Source organism: Leptosomus discolor, chromosome 5 (assembly GCF_034619465.1).
Source record: "Leptosomus discolor isolate bLepDis1 chromosome 5, bLepDis1.hap2, whole genome shotgun sequence".
Lineage (NCBI taxonomy): Eukaryota > Metazoa > Chordata > Aves > Leptosomiformes > Leptosomidae > Leptosomus > Leptosomus discolor.
This window is the reverse complement of record NC_141395.1, coordinates 42547356-42571804: the sequence shown is the minus strand read 5'-3', so window position 1 is coordinate 42571804 and position 24449 is coordinate 42547356. Positions and strand designations below refer to the sequence as shown.

The following is a 24449-nucleotide window of genomic DNA, read 5'->3' as shown; positions in this document are numbered from 1 at the left end:
ACTGGAGAACGAATGTAATTCTCTGACCTGCCGGATATATAGGCTTTATTTCTCTTAGAAACAGTCCTGTTCCATCCCCTGCCTCCTCTGTGCTGTGGGTCCATCCTCTCCAACTGGCATCTTTTTCAACAGTTATGGGTTGAAGTGATTTTCTGTCCTCAAACCAGATTTAGTGCACTTCTGGCGACCACCCCACATAAATTCAGGGAGATACACACTTGCCAAAACATGGGATGCGAATTTCTGGTGACAGGCAGATGGAATATTGCCTTCATGGAATAGCATTAAATCTGGGAGTGTTATTTTCTGTTCTTCCCTGTGTGCTTCCATTATACTGAGCAAAAAGAGCTTTTACTCTTTAGCCTGCTGTTAAAAAGCCTTCAGAAAATGTATACAATTTAAAATAACATCTAGTCAAATAACTGTCATTTGTCTCGATGTTTTATTCCTGTTGCAGGAAAGCAGCACTTTCCTCCAAAGTGGAAGTCTGTTTATTCCAGCAGTCAACAAGACTGATCTCTTCATTATAAAGAGAACTCGTAGTTCGTGACGGAGTGACATACTTGCTATTAAATATTAATTGAGTTTCAGGGCTCCTGGAAAATTGCTCAGTCTGCACAGTAAGACCTTTGCCAGCCATTCCTTAATAGGCACTGGTCTCTTTTTGCCCAGAGACTGCAGCTATTTGGGGAACATATTTTGGAGCTAGTCACAGCCCTCATTTTGCCAGGGTATTAGGAAGCCAAGGGATGTTGTGACTTGTCTTCCTAGGTACCATGTCCTGTAGCCTGCTCCATGTGCACACCTTCAGTCAATAAGTTAAACTGGAAGCTTTTTTTAATCTTATGCCAAGTTTGGTCATGATAAAATACATTATCAAGTGACCTTTTTAAATCTTAACCAGCTTCTTTGAAAGACATTCCCCCCTCCCGAATCTTTCTATTGATTTTAATGTAAAATAGCGCTTTGAAGTTTGCAATTTATAGTCTCTTGAGAGTTAGAAAGTGAAGGGAATGGGTCATATATCCTTTTTTTTTTTTTTTTTCTTCTTTTTCTTGAGTTAGCCCCTTGAGACAATGCATGCCTTCAAGGCAGCACCTTGTTATTCCACCCTGTCGAATGCCACGTTGCATTTGCTGGGGATCAAACCTAAGATGAAGAAAAGATAAGAAAATTGGCCGTAATGAACTCCAGAAGCAGCAGGCATTTTCACCATGAACTTGGAAACTCACAGTGGAGAACTGAGCTTTAATTCAAACCAGTCCAAATGCCAAACTGTGAGGCTTTGAAGTCTGTAGAGGAATCAGTGGAAATCCTTTGAGCTAGGCAAAGATACTGATATACTTTTCTTCTTTTATTTTTTTTTTTTCTTTAAGCCTTAACTCTTCACGTGCTTGTCAGCTTTTAGGGAAGAAAACCCTCTTTCTATGTAAAATGAGCGGAAGAAAAATAAGCAGCATGCTTTTTTTTTTTTTGCCTTTTATTTTGTTCTGTTTCAGGATGGGCTGGTGTCTGCATTTGATAAACGCGTGTGCTCTAATGAGATATTAACTGAGATAATTGTCCTCATAAATTAGTCTTCTGATGAGTGAATAAATAAATCCCAATGAAACCTATCATCCATGCACTGAAAACCTGTTTCAGTGTTGTTTTACTCTTTCCGAAGGAAGGACGGTAACTCACATCATTGATTTTTCTACTGAGAATTTCTTCTACGAATCTTGGCTTCCCCCTGCTTGCAGTGCAGCATTGGGTTAGACAGCATAGCCTGACCTCTTAATGGTTATTAATACCGCTGAGCTGTTTCAAAAGTGAGAACAAGAGTTAAAAATGCACAGCGTAGAGCAGCCTTGCCGTGCACTTTGTTGCTTATTGTTTTCATAACCGAGGGCTGAAATCACCGGCTGCCCTGTCTTGAGGTTGGGGTGGTACCATGATTGCTGTATTTTTGGGGGGGGGGGGAGTTGGATACAACAGGGTGGAGTCAACGCTGGTCGCTAATAAGATGTGCAGAAGGTGTTTCGGGAGTTTGCTGTGAGTTTGGTGCTTCTCCACCCCATCGTAGCGGCAGCTCTGCCTGCCCGAGACAACATGACATTATAACTTAGCTGACCGTTCACTGGGCGAAGGTCCCACAGCTGAACTCACCACCCAAGTATGTGGGCAATACAGATTTCACAGATTAGGCAGAAATGTATTAAACTCTAATGCGAAAAATGCAGAACGTATAATTTTAAAAGTTCTTAACTCATCAAAATGTTACTGATATTCATCACTGTTATTCCGTAATTACAGAAACAAACGGTTGTAAAATTCAGGTTTGTTTTGGGGTTTTTTTTGGGTTTTTTTTGTCAGGGTTTGTTCCCTAACTTGTTATACAAGCAGAAATCGTGTTTGCTTCTGTAAGTCCTTGTGACATTTTCAAAAGCAGAGTGTACAAACCTGGCTGAGAGACCTGCAGAAAAAAATGCAAAGACCGCGGCTAGTTCCTTATTACACAAGAACAGCAATTACTTAATGAAATTAAATTGTATTATCCACAGGAGTTGTCCTCTGAATTTACTGTAAGAAAGTTTTCCTGATGATTCTAGCAGTTGTGTTGTCTCATACAATTTTTTTCCCTACCCTGAGGTCTCCTCCACAATTATAATTCCATATACAGCTTGATTCCATGTTAGTTTTATTTTTATTTAAAACACCTACCCTAGAAGCAAAAGCCAGGACCAAATTTGAAAGATCCTTGCTCAGAAAGTGTTAAATGAGCTCAGGAGCCAACAGGGGGGGGTGTTTGTTTTTTCCTTCAATCCATAAACCATTTCAGGAGTGAGTAAGAGGGAGGGGGGGGAATATGATGATGTTTTGCCTGGAATGGTTGTTTCTGTATTTTACATTTCATGCTCTCCCGATACTGATTTTGTCCCCAAATTCCTAATACCTTTCGACGTAGTAAATGACTGTAGAGATGGCTGCTTGGAGAAACAAAGACGGGAGTCTTCAGGAGTCTAATTAGCCTTAGGAGTAGTGCATAACGTTTTAAGATGGAGATAGATATAGGTATAGATATAGATATATGGACAACAATGGGGAAAAGAGTCTCTAAAGAAAGTGTTCAGCCTTCTAAGTTTCACTGATTTGCTTGCTGCAATTGAGCATTTTAAAAAAATCCTCTGTAGGATTGTTTAATCTGCCTGTCATTTATTAGGCATTTAATTGGTGAATTGGCTAGTAACACACTGAAAATTATTCAGTCTTCTGGAAAATAGATATAAAATCATAGGGTGCTTTTTCTCTCCCCCGGATGATTGCAGAATGTGATCAGTAATTTTTCCTGTTTGCAGCCATCAGTGTTGATTAACACATAGCTGTTCAGTTTATCTGTAATCAGAGTCAAATGAAAGGATTTACTTTATTTTAAGCAAGCAAAACAGCCCTCTAAAATTTAGGAAATGTAAAGGTAACCCTTGTATTTTAAAAAATTCTGCATGTCTTGAATGAATATTAAGTGTTACAAACCCTTTCATTCCTTGGTGAATAACTTTACCGCCGCCTGAGCCATTAGTTAAAAGACCCAGTTCCATACAAAACTGCTCACCTTCTTGACAGCAATTTAAATTTCTGTCACTTTTATAGTATCATTACTAGGGCAAAGCCGTAGGTTTGTTTGCAGTTCAATTGTTACTTTCTCTTGAGGAATTAGCTTATGTGATGGATCTGAGCGAAGAGGCTGTTTTCATCTGTGCACAAGAAAAACTAAAAACCAAAAGACTGGGTTAGATGTGCCTGAAATGCTGCCCACAGATGAAATCTCATAAATACGTTGTTTGAAAGTGGTTTGTTTGCTCATGTCTTAAATTTTCATGTGAGCTTTTTTTTTTTTTTTTACAATGAAAAAGGGAAAAACCAGGGAGGGAGTGCTGAGGGGCAGGAGGGCTTTGGCAAAAGATATAGCTGCTTGCGTACATGGTGAGCATCGAATAGAGCTGGGACTGCAACTTTGGAGTACTGATGTAATACTGGATTAGGAGAAAGTTGGAAGCAATAGCAGCCCTTGAGGGTTTGGGTAGGAGTCCTGGGTGAAGGAAGGGGTTTGAGTGTGGATTTGAGAGTATTCTTGAATTTGGATGGGTTTGTGATGGTCAAGGTACCAAAAGCATCATTAACTTATTTATTCTGACACTCTGTCATCTTGTACATCTGAGGCTGTCCCTGAATACGCACGGCGCCTGAGCAGCCTCTCTCTGGGATGGGCACTCCACGGGCACAGGCTGTCCTCCTGGCTTCTCCTGGATAGGGGAGCCAGGGCACCCATGCCACATGTTTCTTAAAACTCCAAGGGACCTGATAAAATTTACTGTGCATACAGACCACTAGTAATAATTGCTCAGAGTTGAAGGTACTTGCTGGAGTAACCAGTTGTGGCTGTAAGTTCACCCTGTCCTGCACCGGAGAAAACTCTGGACATCCTCAAAATCGCTTCTTCTATCTGTTGTCAAATACCCATTGATTTACCAGCAACCCCTGCTTGTTCTCTCCTAAAATTTATACAGACAGGGTTCACGGTTGACTCTTGGTGCTGCCTTTGTGTTGGCTGTGTCACTAGAGGGTATCTTCGAACCGCTGTCACCGTGTGGGATCCTTCAGCTGAGCATCACCAGCACCATCGTGCTGCTCTGTCCAGCTGTCCCTGGGCCTCAGGCATATTCATGCTTGGGCATCAGCAGATGAGCTGTGCACGGCCAAAAAGATGTGACCGATTCAGCATTGCGTGGGTGGCTCGGTGCTGACACACCTTGTGTACAGCTTGGGGGCACAGGTTTGGGCTTGCTCTGCCACCAGCTTGTGGTGATCCTACACGTCATTGGAGGTACTAGCAACTCCCATGGTATAGTAACTTGGGAGGGGAAGTTGGGGGAAAAATCTGGTGATTTTAGCAGTTTTTCTTCAGTTAGACATTAAAGAGCTCAGCAGTACTTCAGAGCTCAGGGAAAAAAAAACCTTCTGCCGTGTGCATTTGCTTTGAAAATGCTGCTTTAGTCTGTTGTGAAGAGGTGGCTTCTACTTAAAATGTCTGTGGGTTTCAGATTTTTTTCGACTATAAGGTCATCAGCAAAAACTGCTATTTTCTCTTCCTTATGTAATCAGCTCCCTGAGGACAAAATGTATATGGCAGTTATGTCGTTTGAGGAAAAAAATTAAATTCTTCTTTCAGATTTTGTAAGAATTAAAAGAAAATAAGATCCTTTTTGCATACTTTTCTGTGTCTGTATGCAGAGACTGGCAGGCGGGAAGATTACAGGAGGCTGTTTGGTTACTGTGATTGATAGTTGGCAAAAAATTAAAGCTAGAAGGCTGCTTTTTTGGACTACATGGTGTTTGAGTGCCTTGACCAGACCTGTGTTATGCTGGGTGTCCCTGCCTGTCTGCTCAGTGGTGGCAATGGAAACTACTTGATGGGTTTGACCAACACTGGAAGTAGCTCATTGCGTGATAGATATTGATTCTTCATTAAAAATAAATTCTGCAGAGGGCAAAATGGTATGAGCTCAGATTGGTGATGGAGCTAATACAAGTCACTGACACTACCAGATGTCTTGTGGCTGTTAAACATCGTTGTAGTGAGAGATGTGAATTTTTATGAGTGTCTTGATAGCACTTGAGCGATCTCAGCACTAAGCAGATCTTTCTGGGCTCTTTCTGTTTTTCAGAGCATCACATGATGACTATACTCAGTAAAAAAGAAGTTCTCATGTATGCAGAGATACAAGTTCAAGCTTTGGTATATGAATAACTTCAATTCATGCTTTGGAAAGTTAATCTTGCCAGTAGCTGTTCCTAGGATGGGGATACGGGGAAATACTGTCATCTTCAGTACCAACCAGTACTGGTCAGGTTGCCCTAGGGATACATCCAAGATTCAGTGGGTACATTTATAATGGAAAAAGATCGTAATTTGGAAAATACTACTCTATATAAAGGGCAACCCTCTGTGCACCTCCTCACTTTTCCACCATTTCCTGCAGTTATCAGTGCCTAGTCAAAAGATTCAAAACCACTTTCAAGCCCATGAACGTAGGTACCCCGGTGTGAACTGAAGGCGTGAGAAGGTGTTCATCCAAGAGTGCTTGCGACGGGCTTTCTCAATCAGAAAAGATTGTGGGTGTCTGCATCGTGTTTATTAAGAAGCTCTGTTGCTTTGCCTTTTTTTCCTTGCTGTAATTCCAGTTCTGCCATGTTTGTGCTGGAGCTGTTAGACAAAGAAGCAATTACTTGCTCTCTGGTCAACTTTCCAGTTTTTCTTAGTTGGCATCTTGACATGGGAAATGGGGTCTTTGCAACTTTGTGTAGGTTTTGAACAGAAATTGAGTAGATTGAAGAGAGAAAACAGAGAGAAAAGGCCTTTTGCTGAGGAACCACAGACACGGAACCTCTTGTTGCATTTAAGTACCAGCCATAACAGACGATAGTTTATGGATGCTAAGCAATTCAGTCCATTTTTTAGTGAAGAAAATGTCAGAGGATGGGGAAGTGGAGTTTGGAGAGGTGTATTTGGGTGGGATATTTGTATATTAAAGCTTTTTGCCCCATGTAGCATCTCCACCCTTTCGTTATGGTAAATGAGAAATGCAGCAGGGAAAAAATAAATAGCTTTGCAGATGCTGGAAAGGCTCAAGGAGATATTTAGCAGCGGGGTTGTGCTAGATGAACCTCAGAGGTCCCTTCCAACCCCTACCATTCTGTGATTCTGTGATTTAGAGGAGAGCATGGTGACAAGTGCTACAAACCAAGGTTGCTGTTGGACGGGTTTCCTAGGTGATCTTGCAGCCAGCTTGTGCCAGATGCCCTCTTATTTTCACCTTATCCCCTCGTGCCCTATGTGTAAAGCAAGATATGATCACAATGGGAAACACGACGTATGGCAGCTTATTTCTCCATTTGAAACGTGAGGCTGTTGATGGAGGAAATAACAGACCTCAGTGAAAAAACTATCATGACTTTAAAACTGTACTGCGTGGCGGCGCAAGGTGTTCTGCCAGCTGGACTCTTACCTTGTAAGAGAATACAAGATGGGCTTCACTACCGTGGAATATAAATATAATATAAACCAAGGTTTTATATCAGGTTTGTTCAGGATGGTTTAAGTGTTCCTGCTTTTGTTCAAGAGTGAAAGTAATGTGTCTGCCATTGTTATATTTTTGTTGCAGAACGGTAGTAATGCCCATTGCCAATGAATTTGCCCCAGATGTTGTGCTGGTGTCATCTGGTTTCGATGCGGTGGAAGGCCATCCTACACCTCTTGGAGGATACAATCTATCAGCGAAATGTAAGTTGCGGGTTTACAAGAGCAGAGATCTGAAAACTGATGTAAATTGCTGCTGTCCTAGGGACTAAAATACAGGTTTTACATTTTGGGGTCTATCTTCAGATCTTTCATTTCAGTGGCAAACTTTTCAGCCTTTTTCTTTGAATTTTCCTGTGTTTTGTCACTGCACAGTATTTATTCTGGTCGGCTGAAGCCTTCATTTTCTTGAAGCATTACATATTTCGATTTCGAGTGCAAATAAATTATTTAAGGAACTTACCAATTCATTTGGAGTCACAACTCTGCTGAAGACGGCTGCTGAATTAGAGAAAATTGCAAAAGGAGGCAATGCCAGATGTAAATAGCGTACCTTGCTCTGAATGCTAGTTGAAGTGTATTTCTTCCTTCAGGATATCTTATTAAAAATTCGAGCTGAATATTTTTCTTCTCTACCTTTGAAGCAATTATACAAGCCCACAAGAACTTCCTTTTTGCTTTGGATCTGTGATGTTTTGCATTGCACAGGAGATGCACTGAAATCTGCCCCCCCATTGATGCTGGGTTTATCTGGCACTGTTTCATTCAAGTCAATCGAGAAGACAGTTTTTCCTGCAAAAGGAATTTATTACAATTTTTTAAGAGTTTGTTTCAGCCGGGAAACTTATTCTCTGTAGCAAACTTCAGAATCTTGTAAGGTAGCTGAACCTATAAAATTTATATAAAGAATAAAGTGGAATAGATTTACGAGAGAAGTTATTTAAGATATCCAGAAACACTTTGTAATGAGAAGGTCTTGTTTACCTGCTTGTTGAATTTCCCATGCTCTACTACTCTCACAAAATGGTTATGGGCTCAGCCATGAATCTTTTTATCTGGCTGTTAATTTGCCAGTTTGCAAAGGTGCTCATGGGGGTCACTGCAAAACAGAAGGCAGCGAGCCTGAATGGAGGGTAGAAATGCCCTGGATTTTCTTTTGTTTGGATTTTTTTTTTTTTTTTTCGGAGGGGGAAGGTTGCTTTGAGGACACGTTTTTTAAATCCTCACAGCTTGGTTCTGTTTTGTTTAAAGGGTAGAAATGTATTGTGTGTCATACGATCAAAGTCCCAGGTGCCCCAGGTATTTTTATAGCATATTATATACGGGAAGAAACATCTGTTAAGAACTAGATGTCAAATATCTCTAGGGCACTGCGATGCTGCTATTGCAATTGAAAGCACCGGCAGCAATTTTACTGATTTCCCCTTCCCCTCCTCCCTCCCCCGTGACTGCTCTGACTTTGCAGCTTCCAAAGCAGGACAAAAAGCCACCTCCTTCCACTCTTTTTCACCCTTCCAAAGGAGATACTTGCTGCTGTATTTAATTCAGGCGTGGCAGGGAGGATGGTGATGCCTCTCACCTGGGACAAACTCCAGCGTAGTGCTTGGCGGGGAGATATGGATCTGTCCTGCAGCACCCACGGCTGAGCCAGTCCAGCGGGAAACCATGGCTGTAATTCTGCAGCAAGCGTATTAAAATCCAACCTGGCTTATATTATGCATTGAGTCCTTTCAGATCCCTTGTGGGTTTTTAATATGATGTAATTCCTTTCTACAATTCTTTGATCCTTTGCCAGGAGCCTGATCCCAGCCACAACCTTTGCACTTCTCCTGCATTTCCTCTTTTCCCTTGTTACAGGCTTTGGGTACCTGACAAAGCAGCTGATGGGCCTGGCCGGGGGGCGTGTCGTCCTGGCCCTCGAAGGAGGCCACGACCTGACGGCCATTTGCGATGCCTCGGAAGCGTGTGTTTCTGCTTTGCTGGGAAACGAGGTACAGAGACAGGCAAAGCCAGGGCCACATCCTCCACCCCCGTTGAATTCGAGCATCTCATCCTCTAAAAGAGTCAATCCACCAAGCTTTTGTCGGTTTTGGGTCCTTTTGACACGTTGATTTAAAGAGTGCATGCTTTATTTGTTTAAAAACTGCCTGTGTTTGGCAATCCGTGTGATAAGGATTGAAATAGCTAAGAATTGAATTTGGGTGTATTCTTTATCCACATAGTTTGCTTTGTGCTCTTTGGAAAATAACTAATTAATTTAATTTCTTTCTGAAGCCGTTGTCCAAGCCTTCCCTTCTCTTTGCAGACCCCCCCTCTAGTACTACACCCTCTGCCTGCTGCATTGGGCAGCTTGCTTGACATTGTTTTCAAATGTATTTTTTCCCTGCTGTTGTATTTTCTATCTTCTGCACGTTGCTGTGTTGGAAAAGCCTCAGCTGTGTCACAGAAATTGGCTGGAAAGGCCGGGGTGTGTGATTGCAAGATAAGAGCAAGACAGAGAAGCACACAGGGGCTCTTGTGCATCTGCTATGTCTGTACCTTTGCATACGCTTCTGTTCAAGAAGCATATTTGTGTATAATCTGTGGGGTTTTGAGTGTGACTGGTTAGTGGGTCAAGCCTCCCTCCTTCTGGTCTTTTTTGGTTACCTGTTCTCCACATGCAGTCCAAATGGTTGAGTCTCGGACAGACACAATAAACTGCAAAAGTGCCTTGCATCAGTTTTCCACCTCGCTCAGAGAAGCCCGTGCTGGCTCAACCTGCAACCCCAGGCACGGGCCTCGCTCAGTATCTGCTGTGGGTGTCCTGGTATAGCAGGGGCTGTTCAGAACAATCATTGAGGATTGATAGCATGAATTAAAACAACAATGCAATGTGATTCTTTGGGCTACATATAGCTAAAAAATTCAGTCTTGGGGGAAAGCAGCTACACCAGTTTGAAGTTGAGGGTGGCTGTGAAACCTCGGGCAGCATTAATGGCTTGGATAGTGTGTTTGAATCTTTTTAGGATGCCTGTTTAATTAAGAGATTGTCCTCGGTACCTTGTGGAAACGAGCAAATCCCAAAAGGCCACTGTAAGAGAAACAGGACACTGAAGGCAGTGGTCTCTTCCACAAGACATCTGCCTGCCTGTCAGATGGTGAAAGAAGGAGGTTCCTCCTAAAGCTTTCACCCGCCTTGGAGAGCAAAACCAGGGTCTGTCATCACCACCCTTTGCTGAAGAACCCCTTGGGGGCAGGAGCTGAGGGAGGATGCCTGGTCAACACTTGATGATGCAGCACCACAGAGAGGAGAAGCCAAGCAGTATTGCAACTCTGGGTCTGCCTCCAGTGGGAGCCGACTTCTGGGGGTAGTGGTAAGCCATAATGAGCAGAATTGCTTCTGACTCTCAGTTGCAGTTCAGTGACCATCAGCCTTTCTCAAGGTCTGGGAAGTTGGAGCAGGGAGTTTGCATCTGCGTGGAGGTGCAGATCAGGTATGTTTGACTTCCAGCCTCTTGGAGAAGTGCTCTGTCTTGTAGTATCCATGCACCACGTGAAGGACGACAGTGCCTGGGGAAACCTCACTAACTAGTCCAAGAGATAAAACAGCTGGGATTCATCAAAAGCATCTGCTTCAATCATGCAACATCCCATCTCCAAGCATCCAGAGAGCATCCGCTCCTTGTGCTTGGCCAGGCAGTTCTGATAAGGCTCTCAGCATAGGTAACTGATACAGCACACTAGCCTGAGCTCAGCCCTCAGGACAACTGAAAACTCGGGAGCCAGCTGCTACATCAGCGTGGAAGCAATGGAGGTTTTTGTTGCAGCACCCACCTCTCTTAAGCTGACAGCTGATGGCACTGCTGTGACCACAGACAATTCCTCTAGCTCTGTCCACCTTTGGGTGCAGCTGGCTTTAATGGCAGGGTGTGCTTTGAAGGGGAGACAGAGGAAATAACGTGTGAAAGATGTCATTCCTCTTGCTTAGCATGCTCCTATGATGCAGGCAAGTGACTGGTGTGAGGATCTTTGTGCAACAAATAAGGGCTTGATCCAAGCCACGAATGTGTTTGGAAGTGCAAAGCTTTGGGGAGATCTCAGCACTCATGATAGCTTGGATGTTGTCAGCTGCCTGAGTGGTTTTGTTTAACAGAGTGAATATTGATCCTTAAAGGTCAAAAAACACTTATGTTTTTAATCAGCTGCATCAGGACAGTTCTGAGGCACTTTAAAATACTTAGAGATGGACAAGTTCTCACTTTTCCTAGGTGGGCTATAAGGCTGTGCAGATACCATGGTCATGTTCTCCGACTTACCCACACATTAAAAAGCAGGAAACACTAGTTTTATCAACGTCTTTTATAAAATCTTTTTAATGCAAGGAAGTTGGAGGGAACTGGTGTTGCTTTGTCCTATGGCCCTTTGATGAAGTTTAATATACAGCGTATTAGAAGATTTTGCATGTGTGCACGTGGACAGGCAGCTGTGGCGGGCAACAGGCGGCAGGGAGGTTTGCTGGCCGAAGAGCGGTGCCGGAGTGACATGGGGAAATGGTAGGAAATGAGAGAAATGGTGCCAGTCCCCAAAGCGTCTGCAGTCACCAGTGGAGATCAAAACTCCCGCTTCAGAGAAAGCATTATAAAAAGGCTAGAGCCAGCTTGTTCCTAACTGTCCAGGAAATTAAAAGAGAGCTTTAGCTTTGCAGCAGATTATTTTAATGTGAAATAAGTTAAGTGCCGGGCGAGGTTGCTTGAAAAGGTACGTACATTGCTTCAGTTACAAATTTAGTTGTGTCGAACTAATGCAACTTCAGTTGAAAAATCAAAGGTGGGCATCATGCAGGGAAGATCTGCTGATGGAAATTTAGACCAGTAAGCCACCGTTCCTACCTCATCACTCAAAGCAGCCTCTGACAGCAGCATGCCAGCATCACTGGAGGGCAGAGGAAGCAGCAGCTATGCAGAGCTGCTCGCTCCATCATGGGCATCACCAACCTTTACCCTTCAAACCAGCTTCTGCCCTGTGACAAATGCTGTTGGTGAACTGTCTGTTCCCAGAGAGCAAAGGTGCCATTTCAGCTCCCGGACATCCACAGCATTCACTGCCCCAGGCTAGGACCCATGCCAGCACTGTGCCTGGAGCAGGGTGTGGAGCTCCTATGTCATGGGAGCTGCTAGCGCTGGGGAGAGGGATGGGTGGTGTGTGCTGGGGCATGTGGTCCTGGAGCTCAGCTGCACTTGCAGTGCTGCCTGTCACTGGTGTAAACGCAGTATTAGCAGAGGTGTGTCCGATACCAGACTCCAGACATCCCGAGTAAACAAGAAAGTGGTAATAAGCAGTTGCTTAAAACCTTTGCCTAATGCCCCAAGGTATTTCCTTCCTTTTCCAGGAGAGCGATGGGTGAGGCTGTTGTCTGGGAGTGTTATTTCAGGAGGAGGAGCGTGCTATGGAAAAGATTCACACATGTGGCCAGGCTGCCTGATGTTGCGTGCTTAATATCAACGGAGAGGCGTTAGAAAGCTCTTGCTGAAAGATTTGTCCAGGAATTTCTTTTGCCTTCATTTAATGTCATACAGAAGCCAGTTTGGACCAGAATTTAATTTTTAGAGTTGAGAATTTATAGAAAGTGCAATCCATAATTATTAAATCTGGAATGGAGCAATTTCTAGTCCTCATGAAGTACCTATCAAATGGCTGCCATGTGGTTGCAAGAGCAGATCTCTTGGCTGGAGCTTCTCTTGGCTTTGAGAAGTTGCAGTTAAACTTTGCTATAGTTTGGGGGTTTTTTAACTATTAAACTGTGGCTGCTTCTTTCCTGGGGAATATCCCTGGCTGAGCCTTGACTGCTACTTTCAGACATAATTAACAGCCATGGACATCTCTTGTTTTGGATACCCATCCTTGGAGGTCTGTGACGAATTTGTGCTCTTAGTAGAGAACCAGGGGTGGTGACAGGGTGAGGGGAAGAAAGAAAAAAAGATGGGCTTGGAGAATGTCAGATCTGATGAAAGTTTTTTCTTGAGTATTTAGTTGATTGTGAGATGTTTTGAGCACTTGTGAGTCTAATCCAAGCCATTGGCTGTATGTGAGCCAAGTAGAGCTGCTCTGCTGAGACATCCTTACCTGCCAAGCAGATGCCCCTGCTGTGCCAGAGGAAACCAGTATTCTCCCCAGTGTCATCTGTGGAAAGCAAATAACCCCATCCCCTTCCCTTGGACATTCTGTACTTCAGATCCAGTTCCTTTCCTGGGGAGGTGTGCTGGTGGCACCAAGGGAGGCAGCCCTAACTCCTGCCTGCTGTTGGAGCCATGCCTATCGTTTCCAAAGGATGGCAGGAGCCACACGAATGTATCTGAGGGCTTTCACTGGCTCTTCACGAAAAAAAGTACCCAACAAACTAGTAATAGCTGTGGGTTAGTTTTATTTGAGCCCAGGTTTCTTGTCTGGTGGGAATCAAAGCAAGCATTGTGGCTATAACAGTAAAAGGTTTAATAATTTCATAAAAGGCAAAGGGGACAGTTTTAGCTTTTCAGAGGACAGTCTCCTCAATGTGAGAGGAGTAACCCAATCGAAGAAGGTGTTCTCATCTTCTTGGGTCCATTTTTTAAAGGAAAGCAAATAAAAACTGAAACAACCCTCCAGCAGTGCTGTCGGGGGCCTTCTTCCAGGAGTGGACATGCATGCTCCCGATGTAGAACAAACTTTGCCGGGTATGCGACCCTGTGGTCTTGATGGAGGAGGATGTTTGAGGCCCGTTGTCCTTACCGATGTTCTCTGTCACCAGTAGAGCCTTGGCTTGCTGCTCTGTGGCACCCACCTCCCAAATGAGCAGGGTAAAAAGCACCGTGAAGAAGGATGTTGTTTCTGGGTGTTGATCTAATTTCTCTTTTTCTATACTGACCAAAGGTTGCTGGGGCTGGGATGGATATGGGCAGAGCTCTCTATCAGGCAAGAGGAAGACATCTTCTAGAAAATAGGAGGAAATGCTGTCAAGCAAGGAGAGGGCATTTCTCTTGCTCTCCCTCTTCTCGTTCTCACTCCTTTCCCCTGCCCTGGCTGCCAGAGTGCTTTCATGCCTCTAAAAAGAAGCGGGATAAGTAATGTCCTTCATTGCTGAAGGGAGCTCTGGAGTTACTGTCCATTGGTCACCGCAGGTGCATTTGTCCATGCTGATGAAAGGGGAACTGGATTCCCTGATAGTTTTGTAACCTCCTGACTGCAGACTGAAAGGATAACTCCTGGGTGGTATGAGAGCTTGCATCCAAAACCAAGCGATATGTGCACCTAGTTCAGACATTAGTTTTCTATATAGCAAGCCTCAAGTCTGCAGAAGCTTCTTGCTCTTGAGCGCTATTACTTTAGGAGCGATTTTACTCCTTTAAAAGAGCTGTGCTGATCAAAGCATGGTCTCAGTGGTCTCCACTACTGCTGGTAGCCAGCACCGCTCAGTCAGCAGAGGTGTGTGCTCCCTGACAGGTACAGCTGCGATGGCCGAGACCTCTAATGGAGACGTAGCTCCGGTGGCAAAACCACCTCCTTGCTGAAACAGCTTGTTTCACAGCCACAGGCTGGAGTAGTCTATCCTGCTGGCAATGCGGGTTTGCCCATGGGAACTGCATCCAAACCAGCACTTGGCCATTACAGTCCTGTGAGGCAGCTCCATCAGCATCATACTGCCCATCTGAGTTTCATACACAGGCTTTCACAGGTAGAGCCACACCACAGAGTTTTGCTCCGGTGTAACTGGAGATGGACCTAGAGAAGTAATGGAAGAAGGACTTGGAGAAACTTCTTTAGAGTGGCGTTTCCTAATTCATGTCTCTAGAAAAATGAAGATACTCTTACTGTCTCATGTTCCTTGTTATGTAAATCGTTATTAGTGCTTTGATTTTTTTTTTTTTTTTGCCAGTTGGTAACTGAGGCAGCACTGCTTTTTTGAGGGTGGGATGTATGACAGAGCAAAACAGAAATTGGCTACGTGCTGTTTGCATTTACAGCATTAAAGCAGCCAAGCCCAGAAAGATACTTGGTATTCGCATTGATCACTTCTGGGGAGGCTTTGTGTGTCATCTTTCAACTTGAAACCTCAATACCAGCAGCATGTTCTTGCTGTCAACTTTTGTATAAAGAGCAAGGGAAAAAAAACCCTGCATTTTAATACCCAATTATGAGCCTTACCAGTAACTTCAACGCAAATTGTTTTAGTTTAACATACAGATCTAGTGCTGCTAGACTAGCCCAGCAGCTGGTAAGAGGCGTTGATGGTGACTGAAGTTGTAGTCATGCTGAGTGTGGCTTTAAAGCAGTATTTTGCGGTTTCTGTGTACCAGAATCATGTACTCCTAGGGTACAGATTTTTTTCATTTAAGAGTGAATAAATACACTGCATTAGGTATTTAGAAGAATTAGAAAGCTGCCCCTTTTATTTCTTAGAGGAAAACCAGAAGTGTGCCTGTTGTTTTATTTTTAAGTCCCTTTTGTTTGCATGTTGTTCTGGTTTAATAGTGAAAACTTTTCAAAAAGGTAGATCTGAGCAATAGTTTCAAAAGATTGTTTGTAAAAGCAGCCAACGTCACTTGCCTTATTTTTCTGGTCTGTGTAATAATGTCTCTTCATACAGCCTACATCAACTGGCTCTTTAGGAACAGCCCCTGTGCTGGGTGGCTGCCGAGCCTGGTGGAGCTGCAGCATTTTGTGTGTGGAGGAGCATCAGGGTAGAGGAGACTGCACTGAGTATCCCAAGAGCACTTAGAAACTCTGTATGTTTTGGATATATAACTAAATGTGGATAACAGGAACCAGGGGAGGTGAGAGGAGGCTTGATATAGCAGAGCCATTTGCTAAATCACGCTTAATGTCTGGTCTCTAACTTGAGATAGAATTTCTTCGGTGTTCCTCTCTCTTTCCAGCTTGACCCTCTTCCAGAAAAGATTTTTCAGCAGAGAGCAAATGCTAATGCAGTGCATTCAATGGAGAAAGTTATCGAGATACACAGTGAGTATAGCCCCATTCACCCAGCTGGTTCCCTGTTGGGTTGCACTGTGGGACACGTGTTTGCCTTCTCCATCATCCTGGCAACTCCCTTGTCCTAGTTTACGGGTGGTCACTGCACTGTGAACTGGATTTGTGCAAGCCGTGAGCCGGTCTTACTGTGCGTGCCGTAGTGGATCGAGCAATACACGGGGAGTGGTTGATTCAGGGAAACACTTTAGCACTTGAAGAGGAATTAGTGTTAAAACCTATAAAATCTATGTAAAGGACAGGCTGTCCTGCACTTAGCGTGCCCTTATCTCTTCAAAAGCAAGTCAAGTGTCTCTGAATGACATAAGTCTCGGTAGGTGTTGTGGCACCCATTAATTAAGAATAAATAGACCTGAAAGTTAAACAGAGTATTGCATGAAGTTGCTGATATTGTAGGTTTGTTTAGCTGGGGAGGTTAAAATCATTGTAGTTGAAGCTTTCCTGAGGACATTCTTGGGAGCAGAAGAGCTTGAGTAACATGGGAATCCCACCACTGTGTCCTGACACCTTCCCGCTTCAAACATGTAGTCTAAAACTGGAGTGGGCTAGTCTCAATTTTATAGGGTGAAAATGGAGCTTAAAAGACAGTGAAGCTCTTTTTTTTGTTTCCTGAAAAAAGCCTGGTGGCTTTAGGAATTTCAGTTCCATTTCCAGAAGCTACTCTGTAGAGTGAGTGCTCAGCACCAGTGGGATACCTCAGCAGCACCTTGAGCCAGCCAGGGATCTCTGGGGTTTTTTTGTTAAAATGAGCACAGCAAATTGAAAGGGGCTTTAAGTAAGACCCTCAGATTTGCTGCCCAGCACAGAAGTGGTGAAGATGTTTGAAAACAAGTTCCTCCTCCCCATCTGCTGGCCTCACTGTACCGGTTCTGCTTTCAGGGTTTTTGCTGTGGCTTCTTGGGTACCAGCAAATTCGGTGGGTCCTGCCTGGTGGCAAAGAGAACATCCTTTATTCTCTCCCTCTGAAGCCTTCCCTGTGCTCTTTTCTCTAAAAAAGGGTGGCAAACTGCCAACATAAAAAAATAAATATAACTTAGACTGATTTGCCCACAAAAAGAATGTGGCAGGTAGCAACTGAATGCAGATGTCGGGTCCAAATCTGGACTACATCCTTCCCTCTTGCGTATTTTTCCTTAGGTCTAAAAGTTTCTGAGTGTTTGGAAGAGGAAAAGGAAATGTTACTGCTTTTTGAGCCCCTAAATTCCTCCTTTCGTCAAGGCAGAGGGATGCTGTACACCTCTGTGGAGCTTGGATCCTCGCCTCCAGCACTCCTTGCATATTTGTCCTTTTGAAAATGCAGTTGCTGCCTCCCGCCTTTCTTCCCTAGCCAAAGAAGAGTGTCTTTCATTGCCAGACAGTGATTCAGCTGTGTTTTGGCATCCTAGGTGTCCTTAAGGGATGCACAGGTGCATGTTTATCAGTGCTCTCAATACCTTTTGGATTTAAAACCTAGCTTTTCCAAGACACAGCTGCACAGCAGCTCCTCTGTTAGTACAGTAGCATGGCATGTAGCTCGCAGGGGTCTCTCTAGCCTCGCCTTGCAAGCTGGGACTCCCTTGGCCACACGTTCCCAGGAACCCGCTTCCACCTGCGGCTTCCTGGGACCTCAAGGCAGTCCTTGAAGTGAGAGTGAGTGCGGATCAAGGTTGCCTTTTGCACTGGCACGATGAGCCTTCCCTGCGCAGTTCTCGGCCATCTGTTAGGCCCGGGAAAGCAGGAGTGCAATACTGGACCCATAATCTCATAATGGTGCAGGTGCCCTGACTGCCTCTCTTCTCACCTCCACCCCAGGCAAGTACTGGCATTCACTCCAGCGTTACGCCTCCACGGTGGGCTACTCCCTGGTTGAGGCTCAGAAGTGCGAGAACGAGGAGGCAGAGACGGTAACAGCCATGGCATCTTTGTCAGTGGGCGTGAAGCCAGCTGAGAAGAGGTGAGTTGCTTTCCTTCTCATTTATCATCACATCTCGGAGTTTACCCAGGCAGGAGGAGCTGTGGTGGACAGTCTTCTGGGTTAATTCTCTTCTTTTAACCATTGCACTCATTCTCCCCATCTCCTGTCCTCTGTGGGTTCTCTAAAGACCTCCTGGGCTGCAGGAGAACAGCAGTGCCATGACCTCTGTGTGCAACCTTAGTACAGTGCATGGTGTGCCTGACCCCTCTGCTCTAACCAGAGCTGAATATGGTTTTGGACCACGGGAGGAACTTGATTTTGCTGCGAAAAATGTTAACATTGGACAAGTGAAAACTGGTTGTCCAAAAACCCTTCTTGGTGGCAAGTTTTAATTCCGGGTGAGCCAGCTGAGCACAGCTGCCTGGGTGGGAAGGTAATGGGAACATAAGGCATGAGACTTAGCACCACAAATTGTCCGACTCTGTAGTGCTCAACCCTCTTTTCTCTCTTCCCTCCCTTCCCATCATGCCTGGCTGTGAAATCACTCAGACCCGATGATGAACCCATGGAAGAGGAACCTCCCCTGTAGCATTAACCTTCGAGCTGGAGTTCTGTTTGTTCGTCTTTGTCTTGAAGCTCTGCCAAGAAGCTTTCTCTCGTTACTCCTGCGTCCTGTCATGGTTTTTTCCAGAATACGGAAGGACAACCAGGTGTAAAACAAGGCAACGGAAAAAAAAATCTCTCCATATCTATATGCATCTACAGTATATATTTGCCGAAAAAGAAAAATGCCAGTGAAGAGCAGTAAAGGACTGACATGCTGGGCACTCTTCCCCTGATCCTCACTGGGAGCGGAAAGGGGAACGATGCCTGTGAAGTCTTTGGCAGAGTTGCCAAAAAAAAAATTTAAAAATCAAAGATTCAACAACACATATGAAAATAAAACAAACAAACCTTAACATAAAACTGGTGCTTACAATTTGATTATCCACAATTCAGCAATCTCCGCTTGAACCACTCGACCCATCTTGTAGTTTCATTTCTTGGATTTTTTAAATGGCTCTTGCCTGCCTGTGAGTCAACGACATTCTTGTTGAAACCAGAACAATGGGAGATGGTGTATTTTTAACAGGGAGGGACAGGGAAAGAGAGACTCATCTTACATCTAAAGGAAAGGGAAAGAGAAGGGGGGAACGGTAGCCCAGATTGAGTCGGCTTTATTGTCTCCAAAGCCATCTGAAGATGAGTTTGTGCCTTTTTTTTTAATTGATGGATTTGGTGCAGCTGGATTTTCTGAAGTTTGAGGAACAATGCCTTAAGTAAAACAAAAACAAACAAACAAACAAAAAAACCCAACAAAACAAGCAAACCCACAAAGAACACAGCAGTTCATGAATATTTTTCCTCTGGTTGGGAAAGCCAAGAACTGCCGTCAGGAAGGAAGACTTTTTGGCTTGTGCTGGCATGATGGTGGGAAGCAGGCATCAGCTGAACAGAGCGTCTCCAAAAACTGTCTACGAGTTTGGATTTGTTTTGTTTCCTTTCAGTGCTGTTTCAAAAAAAAAAAAAAGAAAAGAAAAAAAAAATTAAGGTAGTTGCCAAGAAAGTGGCAAATACTGTTGGGTCTTTGAAATTCAACCATTTTTAAAAACAAATTTTCAAATGTTTTCTCTCTTCTACATTATCTAGTAATTGAACTTATCAATTTGGTTGTTGAAGCATGTATTAGACACCAATGCAGGTTTAAGACTGGAATGCTTTTTATTAAAAGCAACTAGCATGAGATATTGCTTAAATTGTTAGGTATAAATATATATATGTGTATAATGTATATTCCAAATGTATTCCAAGCTTAGAAACCGGATTCCTATGAATTATTGATAAAAATATTTATGATGCATTTATAGAAAAATCTATATAATAAATGCATACTATAACAGTAGCCATTGGAAGCTCCCTAGGGACAGATTTGTGAATTGGAACGTAAAAGGTGCTTTTGGAAAAGGATCCAGGTTGAAACTCGAGGACTTTCAGAGAACAGGTTGGAAAGTTTTTCAGAAAGCCAACACGTTAGCCACTGGGCAACTACCCTAAACATTTGTTTTTTAATTTAAGGTTTTTAGTTGTGATCCTTTTCTAACAAAAAAAAAAAAGAGTTTTTTATAGCAAAGACTATGAATTTGCTGTTAATTTTTATATCGATATTTCACAAAACCCTAAAGAAGCCTTGTTTGTGTGACTCTGACATTTATTTTCTATTTGGCAGGTTTCGTTTCCAAACGGCAATAGTGTCTAAACCTGTTTTCCTCCCCTTTTTCTTGCTTGTACTTTATTTTCCTTTTTCTTCCTTTTTTTTTTTCCCCTCGTTTTTCTGAAGTCTTTTGTACAGTGAGCAGCTTTCTGCAGGTGTAAGGAGCTGTGGCAGATTGTCAGAGTTTATTTTTTGGAAAGAGTGCGTTTTATTGAGAAGGAGGGAACGCGATGGGCTCTTTTGTGTACCGATACCACCGACTGTATATCTCTTCAGTTCTGTTATAGTAGCTATGTAAAGAAAATAAGGAGTTTTCTTACCTTCAACACAGTAGTATTCCAATGGGCGATGTCTTTGTCCTTGGCGCGGACAGTAGCGAGGATTGCGGGCAGCTCTGGTAGCTGCCCACCATTGGGAAGGCTTGCGGGACAGCTGGCATTTTCTCTCCTCTGGACAGACGGACACGCACGCACACCTCCTCCCCGCATCCTCTTTCTCCTCTTTCTCTCCTCTTCTTCTTCCCATCACTGGTAGGGTTGGAGAACTTTTCACAAAGGTATTTTTCTCCCTACCCCAAGGAGGTCGTTGCCCTGCGCCAGCCTCAGCGGTCACCTCCTGCGCAGGGCGGGCTGGGGAAGCAGCGAAGCCCTGCCGCCGAGTTGGAGCAGTGAGAGGAGAGTGCGTAAGTGTAGGATAGCGCACACCCCTCATCTGAACAACCAAGGGTAGCTTTTCTTTTTATTATTATTTCATTCTGTTGCGATGACGACTGACGGGGTCGCTTCCAGTAACTTATTTTTTTCCAGTTCTTGAAGCGGCCGTTTTCATTCCATTCAGGACTCGCTCGCAGGAGGAATTTGAAGCGTAATCATATGTGTGAGCAAATGTAAGAGGCTTTTGTTTTATTCCTCCGTTTGTAATGCAGTTTAAAAACCAGACACTACTGTATTTGAGTTTTGCAAACCCAAGTACGTGTTAAAATTATGAATAGCTTCGGTCGCGTAGGACCATCCTCAGCATATTCTAAAAATAATCTTCCCATGTAAAAACATGACGTACCTGGAGATGTTGTGGTTTGGGTTTTTTTCAACCGACCGCTTGGCTGCTGTGATCTAAAATGAATCTGGCTGCCGAATCTGGTGACTGACTTTAAATTTTCCTTTTGCTGTGTACATGCTGTGGGTAGTGACCATGTTTACATGATTGTTTCTGTTGTCAGCTCTTCCCTGGAGAGTTTTTGTATTTCTCCTCCCTGTCGTGGCAAAGCTTTTTCGTTTCTTTTTTGTGTTCCTGGGAGCCACCGGCTGGCCGTGCTGGGCCGGTTTCTTTATGAAAATTGGAGGAGCTTGTCATGATGCCACCTTCGTTTCTTTCCATAGTTTCACTCGTCTTTTTGCCAGGGACGGAAAGATTTTTCGTAAGACATCGGAGCCTGTCTCCTCCAAACTCCCAGCCACGTGGATTTGTTTCGCAGCAGCACCTGCTCCCCAGGCAAGGTGGGGATGTTCTTTGGGGCCGGCGCAGGCGTGGAGAGGGGGGAAGGAGCCCTCTTTTTGAGGCTTGCTAGGGTTTTTTCACCTTTTGAGCCGTTAGCTTCTTCATTTCAGATGACTTTGCTGTAGGGCTGCTGCGCCGGTGGGGCAGGAGCCTGGGATGCTCCTGCATCCCAGCGTGGTGCTGCCCAGGGCATCCTTCAGACCTGCTTGGAAAGAAAGGAGCATCTTTAAATCCTCTTTACAGCGAAGCAAGGCCCAGTTTGCAGTACACAAGTAATCATTGGGGGTTTTTGTTGGATCTTTTTTGCTTTTGTTGCTTTTCCTTTCAATACAAAACATTCCTTTTTTTATTAGTCACAGTCATGTATTCATTCCATTCTTCCTTTTGTAAACTTTTTTGGGCCCACATCTTTTATGGGCATTGATATATATAAATATATATATAAATATATATGAATATATTTTTTTAAGTTTCCTACACCTTGAGGTTGCATGGTCTGTAAGGTTGGCATGTCTTTATATTGTATACAGATTTTGCACGCCAAACTTGGCAGCTTTGAAAATGAAAAAAAATTGTGGTTTGGGTTTTTTTTGGGTTGGTTTTTTTGTTGGGGTTTTTTTTTTTTTCTTCCTCTCATGGCGTTTGTGGAGACTAAAGGTTGGGATGTTGTTGTCACACACACGCACACACCCACACAGCTACAAACAAAGGAAGGAGAGTGGGAACATCTTTTTGCGTCTTACTGAACTCAATAAGAAATTGTGCTTTTTATTGTTTAAAAAAAAAAAGTAAATAAAAAGGACTACTTAAACATTTCTCATTTTAAGAAGAAAAAAAAAGATGTTTATCTAGCACTTGTGACTTACCAATAATAGAGTTTATTGTATTTATGTGGAAACAGTGTTTTTAGGGAAACTACACAGAACACACAAAATAAACTGCCTGTGTCATTATTATTATTATTTCCTTTTAATTTGGGTTGGTATTTTGTTTTGATTTCTCGGCTGGGTGGGGAGATTGGGTGCAACCCTTTGTCAACACGCGTAGTCATTAATTCTGAGGAGATGAATGACGAGGACTTTAAAGAGTTAACTCTTCAGCACAGCTGCGTTAACTTTTTTAAAATTACTTTTACATGATGTATTATTGCTCTGTTTCACTTTAAACAGTCGTGTACTGTGCAACACTGTGGTTTAAAACGAGACTTTACATCAAAAGGAAAACATGTTTCTTCATTGTCATGAAGTTGAGCTCGTTCTCAGCTCAACTTCATTTTGTCTTTGATATTGATGAAAAAGTATCCTATTGAAAGAAAATAAATTAACACTTTTCTGTGCTCCATAGTGGAGGCGCTATTTTCCAATTTATGAGGATGACAGACTTATATATATAATATATATATAAAAGGGGGGGAGGGGTTGAAACATTATTCACCCAAGAGCTTATTACAGATATGTAGTATCAAAAAGCTGTAACTATATTATATTCTACTTTATACCTATACATGCTCAGTATGATGTCACCATTGGTAGCAGCTACCAGTTTATGCTGTAACTTAGACACAATTTCACTCTTATTGTATGGACCCTACTTTACGTGATTGTAGCATTCTTTGTGCTAAATTTTCTGATGGTCCTTTCTTTTACTTGTTGGAGTTGAATATTTTTCACATTCTTGTTTTTGTTTGGGTTTTTTTGTTTTGTTTTTAATTCTGTTTTATCTTTGGTGTTTTTTTGTTTTTTTTTTTTTTTTTACTGGCCAATGGTGTTTTTCTCTGACAGTTCCAACTTCAATTTCAACTTTATTAGGAGTCCAGTATTTTGTACCACATTATGACAACTTGTTATTCTTGTGGTGTAAATAAAAAGAAAAAGTTAATTATAGTACCACCTTGGTTTCTGTTACTGATCTTCTTTTTATCTGGTGCCTTTGGTGTGATGTGATCTTTCATCCACTTTAAACAAAACTTTTCTTGGTGTCGTGGAAGGGGGTCTCGGCACCAAAGCAGCTTTTTGGTCAAAAGATACGCATGTGTATATCAGGACGTCCATGGTAGAAAAATTGCTAGAGTTTCCTTGCTGCTCCAAGATGTGTGTTGACAAGTGCCTGCATGTAGGGATTGTAGAATAATAAAAACCCACTGAAATTCAATTTCCAGCATGAAGTCCGTGACAGCAGCTGAATTTCCCACAAAAGCCACCAGCAAGTGAAAACCAGTAAAATCAACAGAGGGGAGAACTGACATTGTGTGTCTGGCTTTGGTCTGCCTCGTGGAGTTGTTAGTACTTTACTTCGCTGTAGCCAAGCGCTTTGAAGACAGCTGGGTACGGACCTGCCTGCTCTCCAGCTGGTTCTGTAGGGAGTGAGACATCCTTGTTGCTGTTTCACGTGGTGCCTGTATCCATCCGCAGGGCTGTGGCCTGTCCCCCCTCCAGCAGACGTCCTTCACCTCTAAGGTAAGTCCTGTTTCCATTCCTGATTGTCTGGGTCTGCTCTGCCCAGATGTGCAGGTTGGATAGGAGGCTCTCCCACAAACCCACGAATCGTGTCTGTGCCCCATCTGAGCACATCCTCCTCACTTGCCCACATTGTCCGTGGCTCAGGTGAGGTTCTCCGTGTTGCCCTCAAATTCAGATGGGTAAAGCAGATCCACCCGTTTTCTTTCATGGTCTCATTCAGACATGGTTTCC

General features: G+C 43.4%; 2 protein-coding genes across 4 annotated transcripts in view; both read left to right on the top strand.

Moving 5' to 3' along the window:
* LOC104349698 (histone deacetylase 4) overlaps window positions 1-18600 on the top strand; it is a 119908-nt gene extending 101308 nt beyond the window's left edge. For all 3 annotated transcript variants that reach the window (XM_086465674.1, XM_009955315.2, XM_086465673.1), the window contains exons 20-24: window positions 7203-7321; window positions 8975-9108; window positions 16006-16090; window positions 17909-18050; window positions 18561-18600. In XM_086465674.1, the coding sequence (XP_086321800.1) occupies window positions 7203-7321; window positions 8975-9108; window positions 16006-16090; window positions 17909-18050; window positions 18561-18600 (520 nt within the window). The remainder of the gene's footprint in view (window positions 1-7202; window positions 7322-8974; window positions 9109-16005; window positions 16091-17908; window positions 18051-18560) is intronic.
* Window positions 18601-22422: 3822 nt separating this feature from the next.
* On the top strand, window positions 22423-23702 carry LOC104349699 (uncharacterized). The gene is given in 11 exon segments (XM_086465997.1): window positions 22423-22563; window positions 22566-22628; window positions 22630-22695; window positions 22698-22895; window positions 22897-22953; window positions 22955-23059; window positions 23061-23114; window positions 23116-23310; window positions 23313-23412; window positions 23415-23581; window positions 23583-23702. Coding segments are annotated over 11 exon segments (1266 nt in total).
* Window positions 23703-24449: the final 747 nt, after the last annotated feature.